The 17,280-nt window shown below is 32.1% G+C and overlaps 1 protein-coding gene across 2 annotated transcripts; it reads left to right on the top strand.

The window, feature by feature from the left end:
* The first annotated feature begins 14,035 nt into the window (after positions 1-14,035).
* On the top strand, positions 14,036-15,796 carry LOC133880898 (leucine-rich repeat extensin-like protein 6). 2 transcript variants are annotated; one of them, XM_062319856.1, is made up of 7 exons: positions 14,036-14,175; positions 14,280-14,384; positions 14,515-14,641; positions 14,747-14,818; positions 14,930-14,975; positions 15,105-15,384; positions 15,494-15,796. In XM_062319856.1, exons 1-7 carry the CDS (start codon positions 14,133-14,135, stop codon positions 15,529-15,531), a joined length of 711 nt encoding a protein of 236 aa, XP_062175840.1. In that variant the 5' UTR covers positions 14,036-14,132; the 3' UTR covers positions 15,532-15,796. The 2 variants fall into 2 exon arrangements, with proteins under 2 accessions (XP_062175840.1, XP_062175839.1); XM_062319855.1 differs by having other exon boundaries at positions 15,105-15,399.
* The last annotated feature ends 1,484 nt before the right edge of the window (positions 15,797-17,280 follow it).

Below are 17,280 nucleotides of genomic sequence, written 5' to 3'. Positions count from 1 at the left end.
TCATGATGATCATTTTATCTTTCCATTTTAACTTGTAATTTTGTTTTTAAAAAAAAAAATTAATTAATTTATACTTGTAATTTTAAAAAATTTGTTTTTAGAAATAGTAATATTAGAAACCATACTTTCATAAAGTACTTTTTGAAACATAAAAATTAATTTTTACTTTTATCCCATTAAACTCTTTTCAAACCTAAAATAAAAACAAACCCCTCAAAAACATATTAACAATGATGAACTTGTAAGAACTTCCTCGCATTAGATTACCATGATTCAAAACTAAAGGGCCAAAGGTGGGAGAGAGGGTGATTCAGTAATGAACTGACTGTCTATCTAATACCTAACAAGAAATTACATGTTAGATATCCATCTCCTATTATACCCATCAATCTCCATATACCAATTAAGTTTCAAATTCATTATTGGATTTGTGGCACCCAATGTAAGTCCCACAAATTTAATGGTGGATTTAAAAATAAGATGCATAGATATGAATTTGTATCTTTCTCACCTAACAAGGCTATTTTTCCTATATTTCACTCTAGTTCTGCATTGACACAAAAATGGGGTTAAATATTAACCCTCCGAGGAATTCTACAATGGGGCCCCTATGGTTTGTTGTTCAATTTGCATGTAAACGACTTGGAGCGAGGGAGGAATCTTCGTATTGAAATAAGAGTAATGCTATATAGTATATACTATATAATTATTTTATTAGATTGACGTGGTATTGTTAATTCACTCTTGAGATCTATTATCATATTATGTTTTCTTCTCCTAGTCAACTCCCGTCCAATTCCATTTAATTTTTTTTCAAAAAAAAAAAAAAAAGGAGTCGGAAGAATAACATGTCTCTTAGTTCTTGGTGAGATAAGAGTAGTATTATATAAGTAATTCTAGATGTCATACTCATGTCTCTCTTGTGTCTCTCTAAAAATGATGTGACTTTTAAAATTACTATTGGGCTTGTGATTGATCAAAATTGAATTTTAATTAAATGGTAATTTTAAAAGCCACCTCATTTTTAGAGGAACACAAGAAGGGCATGCATAAATATAACATCTAGAATTACTCATATTATATACCACACAATTATTTTATTATTATATACTAATATTTTCAATTCACTCTTAAACTAGCTCTTTTTGTAAAAAAAAAATAAACAAAAAATAAATAAATAAAAAACTAGTAGCAGATTGAAAATGCCAAATATTAAAAAAAAAAAACATTACAAGTAGAAGGGGGTGGATTTTTTTCACTACATATGAGAAATGAGAATAGACAAAGGTCCAAGGAGGTGGGAACACAACAAAAATGGGATCTGGCCGCGCGCGGCCTTATAAGACTTGATGCAGTTGGGATTCTTTGGATTGAGATGAACTTCCAAATCTTTATTGGATTTATCGCAAATTTTTCGTCTCCCTTACTTACCAAGGTCTACTTTACTTGGCTGCTTTCATTATCACAACCTCATATGAAATATAATCTCTTTGAATTGACGGTTGAATCGATAACATTACATAAGGCTAGCAATTTGGGTTGGCCTATAGGGTTCGAGTCAATCTGAAATATTTCAACCTCATATGAAATATAATCACTCTTTCATGCCGACCTATGACTAAGTGTTCCCACTTTAATTTCCTTCCACGGCAGAATAATTCTAAATCATACATGGTATATTAGAAACCAGTTTTTCCACTCAAAACTAAAGTGGGATCGGTAAGAGTCAAAGAAGTCCATTGAGTTTTTTTTTTTTTTTTTTTTACAAAAAAAAAAAAAAAAAAAAAAAACGGATTTGGAGAGAATTTGACGGTAGAAACATGTGTGTCGAGGATATGTCTTTCCGTGAAAGAAAAGATAATGCAATAAACAAATAAATATAAAACTTACTAGATAAAACTCAAATGATTATATTTTATTCTTATTTCTTTAGTGATGTTTACAATATAACATGCTCTTATTTATAGGAAAATTAGGACAGATAAGAATATATATAATATAAATAGACTTCAACTACGACTAAGTGATAGTCTTCAACTGCGTCTAATTAAGAAATAGACTTCATTTCTCAGAAAAAAAAAAAATAGACTTCAACTATAATTATGTGATAAACTTCAACTGTAACTTGAATTCTTGAATTTCATAATATATTTTAACATTGGCCACCTTTTCTTTTTATAGTTTTAATTAAGAAAAGATTAGAAAGTGAGAAAGCCCATGGTTAACCCAAGTTTGCTTTCTTTATGAGTATATGAGCCATGTTTTGGGAATGCGAAATTCTAGGAATAAATGTGTTCTTTATCGTGGAATCTATACGGGTATCGTTTATTATTTCTCATTCATTTTTCTTATTTCATAAATGAGTTATTTGGGTTACTTATGAGTTAAGCGTGTTGACTTAAAATTGACCAGTTTATTATACGGGTCAAGTGGGCCGACCCGATACTGACCCAAACCCAATTATACAATTCCATAACTCGTTAATTTCGTTTTGCGTTCATGTCGAGTTCATGGATCGTACCAAAAATTGATAGTCCTAATCACATATATACAATTTTTTATTTTTTTATTTTTTTAAAAAAAAAAACAACAACAAAACAAAACAAAATTACAAGTATATACATTAAATAATATTTAATTAAACTACAAACTCAGTAAAATTTTATTTTATTATATTTAAAAATTAATATTAATTTTTTTCTTATTTTTTTTATTTAAAAATCTTTTTTTCTCACATTTTGAAATTCAAAATTATGAATTAAACTTTTATATTCAAGTTTTTATAATGTGTTCTTTTTACATTGCCTTTATTTAATAAATTGTTTCTTTCCGGGAAAAATATATATAAATTCTTTCTTTCCAACAACCTTATTGCCACCCTCACTACCACTACTAGTCTGCCACCACCACTTTCATTAGGTGGTTGGCCACTTTTTTTTGGAAGAGGACTAAACCATCCTTAATTATGGACTTATGGTTATTGAGATGGTTCGGCTATTTCCAAAACAACCAAAAGGGCCAAGTGGTCAATTCTCCTCCCATTGTGGTGATGAGGAGATTGATAGTAGTAATGTCGTTGTAAGGGCGGCAGTGAGTCATTGACAATGGTCACAATAAAGGCAATGGCCGGTAGCAATTGGAAAGAGAAAATGTTTAATCTTTCAACGTTAACTTCCCCAAAAATATATAGGCACCGTTTGGCAAATTATTCTTAATTCTTTAAAAAAATCAAATTAAAAACATTTCTACTTTTTATATTATATCAATAACTTTTTATTATTATTTAACCAAAAAATATATTAAAAAACATAACCTTTTCACTTTTTTTTTTTACAACAAATTACAAACATTTTTCAATTTTATATCACATCAATCATTTCTTATTACTATTCAAACAAAAATCCTACTACAAAATCATTTACTAAATATTGGTACAGTTTCCAGAATGGCCCTAACAACTTGCTCTTCCTCAGTGATTTCGTCTCCTGATCGCTGCAAAGTAAGCAAGAGAACATGTCAGGAGTTAGCTGGTGTTCCTCCCTCTGATGCTTAAGTTAGTATTTCTGTATAAAGTAAGCTAAAGTGTAATAGTATCGGTCTCTTTTTCATACCTGACGTCTAGGCCTATTATAGGCTGAGTGATAAGTACATTTGTTGCTTTAGAGTTTCATCTTCTTTCTTTTCCTTGACCTAGGAGCGCTGTCAGAGTCAGACCTTGACTCATAACCTCTCTATCTTCCAAACCGAGGTTATTTCCTTAATAATCTCTAAGCGAGATTCACAGGAACAAATCCAAAATTAGTATAAGTTTCGAATTTTTAGGGATGGAGCGCGATTTCGAGATATCCGGGATCGTGTATAACGGATCCCTGGTTTGTCGCACTAATCTAGGGACAATATCTTCCCATGGCTCCTGGATATTCGTTCTTGCATATTCGTATTTGATGGGCTACAGACCCATATTCGTGATTGGGCTGATGTGGGCTCAGAGGCTCATAGTTCCCGAAATGGGGACCGAGTCGGATGGGATTATCCCCAACACCAAACATAGCCATAGAACTTGTGCATCATATTTTCCACCTCTAGCAAGCTACCACCTGCTTCTTTCATCAACCTTCTGTGTCGTCAAGTGACTCACGTGGGTCTAATGGTACGCTGGATCGTATGGGTCTTGCTCAAGAATCATCTTTGCAGCATGCTACAAAAATTTTGTCAAATTGCCACGTGCATTTTGACACGTGTACGGCACTGTACATGTGTCAAAATGTTTGCCACGAGTATTTTGACACGCGTAAGACGCGTGTCAGATGTGTAAGACTCTAATTGCACATTTTGACACGTGTATTGCATTGACACGAATATTGCAAATACACGTGTCAAAACGTTTTGACACGTGTATTGCAAATACACGTGTCAAACCGTTTGACACGTGTATTTGCAATATTCGTGTCAAAACGTTTTTTTAAAAAAAAAAAAAAATCCAAATTGAATTTTTAAAACTTAAATTTGGAATTTTTTTTCAATTTAATTTTGTTATTGTTTATTTAAATTTATTTGGGTTAATAAATTTTTGTTTTTTTTTTCCAAATTTTATTATTTTCGACGACAAAAATACAAAAAAAAAAACAACCGGGAAAAAACATAGAGAGAGAGAGACGTAGAGATCCAGAGAGAGATAGGGAGAGAGAGAGAGAGAGAGAGTAGAGAGAGAGAGATAGAGATACTGAGAGAGAGGCAGAGAGAGATAGGGAGAGATACACAGACAGAGAGAGGTAGAGAGAGAGAGAGAAAGAGATAGAGAGGAAGAGAGAGAGGAAGAGATAGAGAGGAAGAGAGAGATAGAGAGAGAGAGACCGAGAACCGAGCAGAGAGAGCTGGAGAGAGGGCGGCTCACCGGCGGGAAGGGCGGATGCGCGGTGGCCGGAAGTTGGCCGCTGCGGCTGTGACGGAGAGGGAGAGAGAGAGAGAGAGAGAGAGAGGGAGAGAGAGAGAGAGAGACCGAGAACCGAGCAGAGAAAGGTGGAGAGAGGGCGTCTCACCGGCGGGAAGGGCTGATGCGCGGTGGCCGGAAGCTGGCCGGCGCGGCTGTGACGGAGAGGGAGAGAGAGAGAGATAATTCAGATCGGAAATGGGTCTGCTACCCATTTCCGATCTATATATATATATATATATATATATATATATATATATATATATATATATATATATAATCTATTATTATATTATTATATTATTTGAATTTTAAAAATTATATATATATATATATATACACATATATAAGCGGGAAAAAACACATATAACCAGGAGAAAACACATATACACGTTCTGGCTAAACAATTGGGCACGTGTACTCAGTACACGTGCCCAATTCGAGACGTGTATTTAAATACACGTCCCCAATTGTTAAAATTCTATTTAATAAAAAAATTAAATTTGAAAAAAATAACAGTTTGACACGCGTACTAATTGTTGAAATTCTATTTAATAAAAAAAAATTATATTTGGAAAAAAAAAAATAACAGTTTGACACGTGTATTTAATACACGTGTCCAATTGGACACGTGTATTAAATACACGTGTCAAATTGGACGCGTGTATTTAATACGCGTGTCCAATTGTTGAAATTCTATTTAATTAAAAAAAAAATTATATTTGGAAAAAAAAACAGTTTGACACGTGTATTTAATACACGTGTCAAATTGGACACGTGTATTAAATACACGTGTCAATTTGTGACGGATGTACAATTAGACACGTGTCTCCAAAGACACGTGTCAAATTGGAAGCGTGTCTACAGTAACGGGTACTGTAGACACGCGTCAAAATGCTTGTATTTTTGCGCAAGTCATTACCATGAACGGGCCTGATCGGCCCAATATATCAACCATTCATGCATAATGCTCCATTCTCCGAACAATCCCCCATATCCTTTAACAATTAGTTGAAGACTTTCCAGCCCTCAGAAATCAGGCCCAGATATATGGGCCACTTGCCTACAAGTGCATTGGTTTGACCCAAACCCTAGTATCCTTGGTTTCTTGAAAGATTTTAGAATTCAAATTTTTGGCATACCCATCAAGATTTTTTCATGCTGTCATGCACAATTATTGGCACTCAGGGATGGATTCAGAAATTTTTATCCAAGGGTTTAAAGCAAGCATGAATGTAAAATATATTAAGATAGATGGCTATAGCATGAATAATAAATATATTGAGATTTAATATTAAATTAATAAATAAAAATGCAATTACTGTCCGTTCATTGTTAACAAAAAGAATAAACCAAGTAATTGTTCATTAATATATTTTAATTTTCAATTCAAACACCTAGTAAAATGGAACCTAATGTTCTTTTAGATATTGAAAATCATCCATGATTGAATTTGTATTATAAATTTTGCAACAATTTCTCTTTCGATGTAAAAATTAAAGAATCAGTCAGAAATTCAACTCCAATTTTATTGTGAAGACAAGTGTTGAATTCAAGGTTGAAAATGTTCATTTTGTAGTTGCAGTAGAGACGGAAAGAATAAGCCTGTATTATTGCCCTTCTAGAAAGAAGTTTTTTTTTCTAATAAGAATAAAATGAGATTGATGTACTATAAAGTAGAAAGAAGTTTGAATATTTTTTTTTTCAGATAAAAAAAATTTTGAATTTTTTTTTATGAAAATGTGAAGAAAAAAGATTTGTTTTGTAGTGTATTTTTTTTTTATTTGAATAGTAATAAAAAAATAATTGTAATATAAAAAATTTAAAATTTAAAAATAATTTGATGTAGACTTTTTTTTTTTTCTTTAAAGAAGTGAAAAATAAATAAATAGTATTACCCAATGATTAAGAAATAGGACCACTGAGGAGGACCAAATCAAAAGAGTTGACTGAGTTGTATAAATTCAAAAAAAAAAATAAATAAATAAATCTATCACGTCAATCTACAGATCTAATGGTAGATTTTTTTTTTAAAAAAAAAAAAAAAGGAGAGAGAGAGAGAGAGAGAGAGAGAGTTGGAAGAATAACATGTCTCTTAATCCTTAGATCAATTCTTGGTGAGATAAGAGTAGTATTATATGAGTAATTCTAGATGTCATACATATGTCTCTCTTGTATCCTTCTAAATATGATATGGCTTTTAAAATCACTGTTGGGCTTGTGATTGATCAAAATTAAATTTTGATCAAATGGTGATTTTAAAAGCCACCTCATTTTTAGAGGAACACAAGAAGGACATCCATAGGTATGACATCTAAAATTACTTGTATTATATAATACACAAGTATTTTATTATGCTAATATGATATTTTCAATTCACTCTTAAATTAGCTCTTGTTGTAAATAATTTTTTTTTTTTTTTTTTTTAAAAAAAAAAAAAAAAAAAAAAAAAAGGGAAAAAAGAAAGAAAGAAAAAGTAGCAGATTGAAAATGCCAAATATTATAGTACATTCCAAAAAGAAACAACCAAAAATCAACAAAGGCAAAAACATTACAAGTAGAAGGGGGTGGATTTTTTTCACTACATATGAGAAATGAGAATAGACAAAGGTCGGGAACACAACAAAATGGGATCTGGCCGCGCGCGGCCTTATAAGACTTGATGCAGTTGGGATTCTATGGATTGAGATGAACTTCCAAACCTTTAATGGATTTATCGCAAATTTTTCATCTCCCTTATTTATCAAGGTCTACTTTTCTTGGCTGCTTTCATTATCACAACCTCATATAAAATATAATCAATCTTTGAATTGTCGGTTGAGTCGATAACATTACATAAGGCTAGCAATTTGGGTTGGAGTATTGGGTTTGAGTCGATCCGCTTGACCAACCAACCTGTTAAGAGTCAATCCTGACACAATTCATTTATTTAAATGGATCAAAGTTTCAACTCTAACGATAACCATTTAAAAAAACGAATGACATGATCAAACTCGTTTGATAAACATGTCGTGTTGGATTAAATCGACACGACCGAACCTATTATTTGATAAACTCAAGAAAAAAAAAATCACAAATATATTTAATTATATAAATTTTTTAAAAACAAAATTACAAGTATACATTAAATAATATTTAATTAAACTAGAAACTCAATGATATTTTATTTTCTTATATTTAAATACTAATTAAATAATATTAATTTAAATTTTCTTATATTTTTTTAATTAAAAATTATTTTTTTCACTTTTTAAAATGTAAAATTACTAATTAAATTTTTATATTCAAATTTTTCTAACGTGTTCTTTTCAAGTTGCCTTTATGTCTCAATTCTCATTGAATATTCTTTTTTGAATTTATTCTTAGTGAGTCAAGAAAAACTTGGGGATTTATCTATCATGGGTCCCATGGTTAGCTGTTTGCATAATTTATCACTGAGAAATGATTCTTTACCACCTAAATATACAACTTTTCACCACTTTGTCTATGTGGCAAGGTGGTCCCCCACTTTATTTTATTTTTTAAAAATAAAAAAACTCTAAAGTTAGTAGGGGACCACCTTGCCACATAGACAAGGTGGTGAAAAGTTGTATATTTAGGTGGTAGTGAATCATTACTCTTTATCACTTGCAAATTATTGACGTCGCGGGGCCCACGTGAAATTTAACAGGCAATTTGCATGCTTTGGATTGAGATAAACTCCCAAAGAGTAATGATTGAATATCTTCTAAAGATACAACTTTTTACCATCTTGTCTATGTGGCAAGGTGGTCTCCTACCTTAATTTATTTTTAAAAAATAAAAGAATTCAAAAAATAGTGGGGGACCACCTTGCCACATAGGCAAGATAGTGAAAAATTGTGTCTTTGAGTGATATTCAATCATTACTCTTATTTCTAACGGTCTACTTTTCTTGGATTTATTATTGGCTAGTCAACAAAGTGGATGTGTACGGAAACTATTGTAAAGCCCTCACAACCTCATATAAACTATATTAATGACTCTTATAATTGACGGTTTAATCAAAACATCACATAAGTATGACAATTTGAATTAGTGTGTCGGGTTTTGGTTTATCTACTTGACTCGCCAACATGTTAATGGTCAATTTTAATACGATTCGTTTAGCTAAACGGGATAGATTCTTCAACTCTAACGAGACCCATTCAAATAAATTGGTAACTCAACCTGATCCGTTTAATCCGTTTAGCTAAACAGATCCTGTTAAGATTGACCCGACACGGCCAAACTTGTTATTTGATAAATTCAAAAAATATCACAAATATATATAAACATACTTTCATGCCTTCCTATGAATAAGTGTTCCCACTTTAATTTCTTTCCACGGCAGAATAATTCTAAATCATACATGGTATATTAGAAGCCAGTTTTTCCAGTCAAAACTAAAGTGGGATCAGAAAGAGTCAAAGAAGTCCGTTTGAGTTTTTTTTTTTTTTTTTTTTTTTTCAAAAAAAAAAAAATAGATTTGGAGAGAATTTGACGGTAGAAACATGTGTGTTGAGAATATGTACATCTTTCCGCAAAAGAAAAGGTAATGCAATAAACAAATAAATATAAAACTTATTAGAGAAAACTCAAATGATTATATTTTACTCTTATTTCTTTAATGATGTTTACAATATATCATGCTCCTATTTATAATAAAATCAGGATAGATAAGAATAATACAAATAAATTTCAACTACGACTAGATGATAGTTTTCAACTGTGTCTAATTAAAAAATAGACTTAACAGTTTGGAGAGTACATTGACAATGAGGTGGTAGTTTGAGGGAGTTATGTGTACTTTTCCCTAACTATAACTATGTGATAAACTTCAACTATATCTTGAATTCTTGAATTTCATAATATATTATGGCCACCTTTTCTTTTTATAGTTTTTATTAAGAAAAGATTAGAAAGTGAGAAAGCCCGTGGTTAACCCAAGTTTGCTTTCTTTATGAGTATATGAGCCATGTTTTGGGAATGCGAAATTCTAGGAATAAATGTGTTCTTTACTGTGGAATCTATATGGGTATCGTATATTATTTCTCATTCATTTTTCTTATTTCATAAATGAGTTATTTGGGTTACCTATGAGTTAAGCATATTGACCCAAAATTGGCCAGTTTATTATATTGACCCAAAATGAGTTAAGCATAAGAATAATACAAATAGATTTCAACTACGACTAGATAATAGTTTTTAACTATGTCTAATTAAGAAATAGACTTAACTATAACTAAGTTACTAACCCAAACCCGATTATACCATTTCATAACTTATTAATTTCATGTTATGTTCATGTCGAGTTCATGGACCGTGCCAAAAATTGACAGCCCTAATCACACATATGTAATTTAAAAAAAAATAAAACAAAACAAAACAAAATAAAACAAAACAAAATTACAAGTATATACATTAAATAATATTTAATTAAACTACAAACTCAGTAAAATTTTATTTTATCATATTTAAATATTAATATTAATTTTTTTTCTTATATTTTTTATTTAAAATTCTTTTTTCTCACATTTTGAAATTCAAAATTATGAATTAAACTTTTATATTCAATTTTTAATATGTTCTTTTTTGCATTGCCTTTATTTAATAAATTCTTTCTTTCTAGCAACAATATATATAAATTCTTTCTTTCCAATAACCTTATTGCCACCCTCACTACCACTACTAGTCTGCCACCGCCACCTTTATTGGGTGGCTGGCCACTTTTATAGCTATTTGGAAGATGATTAAATCATCCCTAATTATGGACTTGCGATTATTGAGATGGTTCGGCTATCTCCAAAACATCCAAAAATGTCAAGTGGTCGATTCTGCTGCCATTGTGGTGGCGAGAAGATTGATAGTAGTAATGTCGCGATAAGGGTGCATGGTGGTGAGTCATTGACAATGGTCACAATAAAGGCAATGGCCGGCAGCAATTGGAAAGAGAGAATTTTTAATTTTTCAACATTAACTTCCCAAAAAATATATAGGCACCGTTTGGCAAATTATTCTTAATTCTTTAAAAAAATCAAATTAAAAACATTTCTACTTGTTATACTATGTCAATAACTTTTTATTACTATTTAACCAAAAAGTATATTAAAAAACATAACATTTTCACCTTTTTTTTTTTTACAACAAATCACAAAATTTTACAATTCTATATCACATCAATCATTTCTTATTACTCTTATTACTATTCAAACAAAACAAAATCATTTACTAAATATTGGTAAAGTTTTCGATATGGCCCTAACAACTTGCTCTTCCTCGGCGATTTCTTCTCCTGATCGCTGCAAAGTAAGCAAGAGAACATGTCGGGAGTTAGCTGGCGTTCCTCCCTCTGATGTCTAAGTTAGTATTTCTGTATAAAGTAAGCTAAAGCGTAATAGTATCAATCTCTTTTTCATACCTGAGGTCCAGGCCTATTATAGGCTGAGTGATAAGTACCTTTGTTGCTTTAGGGTTTCGTATTCTTTCTTTCCCTTGACCAAGGAGCGACATCAGAGTCAATCGTTGACTCATAACCCTCTATCTTTCAAACCGAGGTTATTTCCTTAACAATCTCTAAGCGAGATTCACATGAACAAATTTGGAATTAATGTAAGTCCTGAATTTTTAAGGATGGGGCGCGATTTCAAGATATCTGGGATAGTGTATATTGGATCCCTGGTTTGTTGCGCTAATCCAGAGACAATATCTTCTCGAGGTTCCTGGATATTCGATCTTACATATTCGTATATGATGGGCTACGGACCCATATTCGCGATTGGGCTGATGTGGGCTCAAAGGCGAATGGGACCGGGTTGGATGGGATTATCCCCACACCAAACATAGCCATAGAACTTGTGCACCATATTTTCCACCTCTAGCCAGCTACCACCTGCTTCTTTCATCAACCTTCGATCTATGTCATGTGACTCACGTGGGTCTGATGGTACGCTGGATCGTATGGGTTTGCTCAAGAATCATCTTTGCAGCAAGTTTCCCAAGATCTTTACTAGTCATTACCATGAACGGGCCTGATCGGCCCAATATATCAACCATTCAAGCATAATGTTGCATTCTCCGAACAATCCCCCATATCCTTTAACAAGTAGTTGAAGACTTTCCAGCCCTCAGAAAATCAGGCCCAGATATATGGGCCACATGGCTACAAATGCATTGGTTTGACCCAAACCCTAGTATTAGGCTTGGTAATTTTGACACGACCCATGAATCCGACACGAACACGACACGAATATATAGGGTTTGGGTTTAGGCTATAACCCGTTTATGACCCGTCAACCCGTTTATGACACATTAATGACCCGTTTATGACCCACCAACCTGTTTATGACACGTTTATGACATATTTATGACGCGTTAATGACGCATTTTTTACCAAATTAGCTAAACGGGTTGACACGCTAACCCGACGGGTTGACACGCCAACCAAATTAGTTGACACGACAACCCGAATTGCCAGGCCTACCTAGTATCCTTGGTTTCTTGAAAGATTTTAGAATTCAAATTTTTGGCATACCCATCAAGATTTCATTCTGTCATGCACAATTAGCTAAACGGGTTGACACACTAACCCGACGGGTTGACACGCCAACCAAATGGGTTGACACGACAACCCGAATTGCCAAGCCTACCCAGCATCCTTGGTTTCTTGGAAGATTTTAGAATTCAAATTTTTGGCATACCCATCAAGATTTCATGCTGTCATGCACAATTATTGGCACTCAGGGATGGATTCAGAAATTTTTATCAAAGGGTTTAAAGCAAGCATGAATGTAAAATATATTAAGATAGAGGGCTAAAGCATGAATGATAAATATATTGAGATTTAATATTAAATTAATATATAAAAATGCAATTACTATCCGTTCATTGTTAACAAAAAAAATATACCAAGTAATTGTTCCTTAATATATTTTAATTTTCAATTCAAACACCTATCAAAATGAAACCTAATGTTCTTTTAGATATCAAAAATCATTCATGATTGAATTTGTACTAAATTTTGCAGCAATTTCTCTTTTGATGTAAAAATCAAATAATCAATCAGAAACTTATCTTCAATTTTATTGTGAAGACTAGTTTTGAATTCAGGGTTAAAAATGTTCATTTTGTAGTTGCAGTAGAGACGGAAAGAATAAGCCTATATTGCTGCCCTTGTAGAAAGAAGTTTTTTTTTTAATAGGAATAAAATGTGATTGATGTAATATAAAGTATAAAGAAGTTTGATTTTTTTTTTTTTTCAGATAAAAAAAAAGTTTGAAATTTTTTAAGAAAATATGAAGAAAAAAAAATTGTTTTGTATTGAATTTTTTTATTTGAATAGTAATAAAAAATAATTGTAATATAAAAAATGAAAAAAGTTAAAATAATTTGATGTAGACTTTATTTATTTTTTTTTTTTCGTTAAAGAAGTGAAAAATAAATAAATAGTATTACCCAATGATTAAGAAATAGGACCACTGAGGAGGACCAAATCAAAAGAGTTGACTGAGTTCTAGCAGGTGGGACCTATGCCTGTTTCCTCATCATTAGCGTACCCGCAGTTCACGCAGACGTGTACACGCGCTGCCAACGCACGCGGTCTGATTATGAAGCTACTACTTTTCTTCTTCGCCCCTTGATTGATTCTCCTACATAAATTTTCTCTAATTTTAATTTTTGTTATTAAATTAAATATTTTTAATTTTATCACATTAATATTTTTTTTTTAACAAAGAACAATTTTCTTAAACATTCAATCAAAACACTTCTAATTTTAAACAATACCATTTCACATTAAAACATCAAAGCAATTAAGTTGTAGTTTTAACTAAGAACAATTTTTTCTTCTTCTCTATATTGGGTTAATTAAACACATATCAATTTAATAGATTAAATTAATATATATATATATATATATATATATATATATATATATATATATTATTGCAATTCAATTCTTCCCTACGAAAGTCAGGATATAAAATTTTTTTAAAAAAAAAATAGAAAACACAGTAACGCTAGTCTTCACTTTAGAACCTGCTATATATGGCGTGTTTGTTTTTTTGTTTTTTTGGGGGCCAACAATTTCTCTACACGGAATAGATAATTCCTAGAACCTGCTCCATGGGGCCGGCCGGGCTCTATAAATAGAAAGGAGAGAGGGAGACCGATTACGAATCGAGAATTGTCAAAGCCTTACTCTTCGATGTCGATTACTGATATTCAAGGCCAGCTTCTTGAGGTCACTGGTAATAGTTTCTCTCTTTTATTTACAAACTAATAACAAAAAAAGAAGCCATGCATCTTTATGTCGATCTGTCTATCTTGTTCAATTTCATCATCTTGGTTTCAGTTGTCGGGTGCAACCACCTGAAGGACACCGAGTGGATCTCACGGCAGGACCCGTATGTGTTCCTCGAATACGGTAGCACCAAGTTCAGCACCAGTACTTGCACAGGTTTGTTCTCTACATTTTTATTTTTATTTTTTAATTATTATTTTATTTATCTGTTTATTTTCTCCCTAGAGTACTGCTATAAGATCCTAGTCTTGAGCCATGTTCATTTTTTCTTGATATGCATATACAGACGGTGATAAGAATCCGACATTCCAGGAGAAGTTCGTTTTTACGTTAATCGAAGGTCTTAGGGAGATAAATGTCACCGTTTGGAACAGCAATACCCTTAAATCCGACGACTTCATCGGCAGTGGAAAGTACGTAATTGCATTTTTTTAAATGAATTTGTGTGTTTTTTAGACCCTTTTGGATAGATTATAATGGGATGGTTTTGATTTTCGTTTTTGTTGTGTGATATATAGGATTCAATTGCAGAAGGTGCTTTCTCGAGGTTTCGACGACACCACCTGGTCGCTTCAGACTAAACGTGGCAGGTAAATACCGTTAAAGAACTCGTAAACAATAATATATAGTAGTTAATACCCTTTTTCATCGGCCAGATTTAGTGACTGTTATTAACATACATCTTTCTCCCTCCATTGCAGAAATGCAGGAGAATTGCGATCAATATTACATTATTCTAATGCCCTAGTAAGTTACAATATCATTACAGTACTTTGGGTGATTAACAGATTATTAATTCAATAGCATTTCCTTCTATTATTTCATGAAGGTTATTTTTTCATTGGAGCTGAATAATTGTATTGATTATTGTTGCAGCAACCTGCAACAAGCTTTGCTTCGTCGGCACCGCCATATGTGACCCTGCCTACGCCTCAAGTTCCTTTGTATTTTAAGCCACTTTCAACAAATACTACTGCTCCTTATGCACCTTCGGCCTACCCAGCTCCATCTCCCTACTCTTCGTACCCACCTAACTCAGCCGTGTATCCACCATCTCCGTACTCTGCTCCACCTCCAGCTACCTATCCTCCCCCACCTTACCCACCAACATCAATTTACCCTCCACCGCCACAAACCTCGTCCTATTATCCTCCAGGTAAAGTTCGTTTAGGTGTGTGTATATATATATATATATATATACTTTCCTGGTGCTAATTAATACTGAATTCATCACTTGTACTAAATTTATCTGTGATTTGAATCAGGTCCTTATCCAAGAATATACCCACCACCGTCATACTGAAAGGGTATCTGAAGTTTGTGATTTCGGAAATTAAAGAAGTAGACACATACAGTTGAAATATTATAGGTGTGGTTGCGTATACTTTTGGAGTTCATTACAAAAAACAAAAACAAAAAAGTGACTTCTATGTATCCTAGTAATCACAACACAATTCATTGTAATCCTTTCATTCAATTCAGTTCAATCATTTCCATTACAACACCAATAGTGTAATCCTTTCATTCCACAACGAAGGCTCTAATCTAACCCTGAGCTTATGTTTGTTTGTTTGTTTGTCTAAGTCTCCATCCCTGAAATCCGTGTCTCCTGTGTGTAACAATAGAGATCAAAAGGAAGGGAATAGTGTGAAATTGTGAGAGGGAAAAGAGAGACAAAAAAGATAAAAGTGGAAAGGAGGAGAGAGAAGCACAATTAGAAAGATCACAAGCAAAAGCAAAGTAAAAGATGACCCAGATCGATGGAGATGCAATCAAAATAATAAAATGCTTTCTTTTTGGTGGGGTCGAGATTGTAGAGATCGAAATTAACAAAAATATATATATAAAAATAATAATAACAAGGCTACTAATTTAAGAGGATAAGGGGAAGAACTCAATGGAAATGCTTCCCCAATTAACCGATGGAAAATGCCCATTGTCCGAGGTCGTATGTACGAGAATTTCCTCAAATCGATGGAAAATGCCCAGTTAGGACACAGATGAGTTGAAAAACCTAATGCAAAGCTAAGGTCGAATGTTAGAAATTGGGATCAGGATACGATATATATAAAGTAGTCTTTGAACTACCAATTCTAGCTAGCATTATAATCCTCTAAACTATCAAATAGTGTCAAAAAGGTCCATTTTGTCGAAATATTTTTATAATAACCTTGCCACCCATCATATATTTAATTAAAAAATTAAAAAAATTAAAAATTAAAGGAAAATTACAAATATTTAAAAAAAAAAAAAAAAAAAAAGTGGAGGGTTTGGCCTTTAGGGGTAGTTCCACCACCCCCAAATTGGCCATAGCCACCCTTATTTTTTTTCAATTTTTTTAACTCATTTTTTTTAACATTTTTAAATTTAAATTTAAATTTCATTAATTTTTAATTGAATATAGACACGTGGTAAGGGCATTATTGAAATATTTTTACAAAATTGATCTTTTTGGCACTATTTGATAGTTTAAAGGGTTATAGTGCATTATGGAAAATGCCCATTTTCCAAGGTCGTATGTACGAAAATTTCCTCAAATCGATGGAAAATGCCCACTTTGGAGTTTTGACATTGATAAGTTGAAAACCTAATGCAAAGATAAGCTCGAATGACTTAGAAATTTATATATTATATTTAATAAATTCATCAAAACAATATTGTTTTAGTTTAATATCAAAACGACGTCGTTTAGGATTATGTATATGTTATGTTTACGTTAGTTTGGTTAGTTGTGTTGTTTTCTCATATAACATTTAGGCAAAAAGATAAAAGTAATATGAAATTAATATACATTTCTAAATTTTGTTCAAAATTGTTTAAAATATGTCCACTAGTAGGTTAGCACTACAAAACAATTGCTAATTTTAGTCGGTTTTTTTCTAGACGGTTTTCAAAACCATCTAAAATTATAGTTTTACAATCGGTTTTATTAAACCCTTTGTAACTTTATAAAATTTATAGACGATTTCAATAAAAACCGTCTGAAAATTAACTATCAGATAAATTTAGAGACGGTTTGTAACATTTTTTTTTTTTGTTCTATTTTGCTTTT

Source organism: Alnus glutinosa, chromosome 11 (assembly GCF_958979055.1).
Source record: "Alnus glutinosa chromosome 11, dhAlnGlut1.1, whole genome shotgun sequence".
In the NCBI taxonomy this organism is placed as follows: domain Eukaryota; kingdom Viridiplantae; phylum Streptophyta; class Magnoliopsida; order Fagales; family Betulaceae; genus Alnus; species Alnus glutinosa.
Note: the sequence above shows the minus strand (reverse complement) of the source record. Positions and strands in the feature narration are given on the sequence as shown.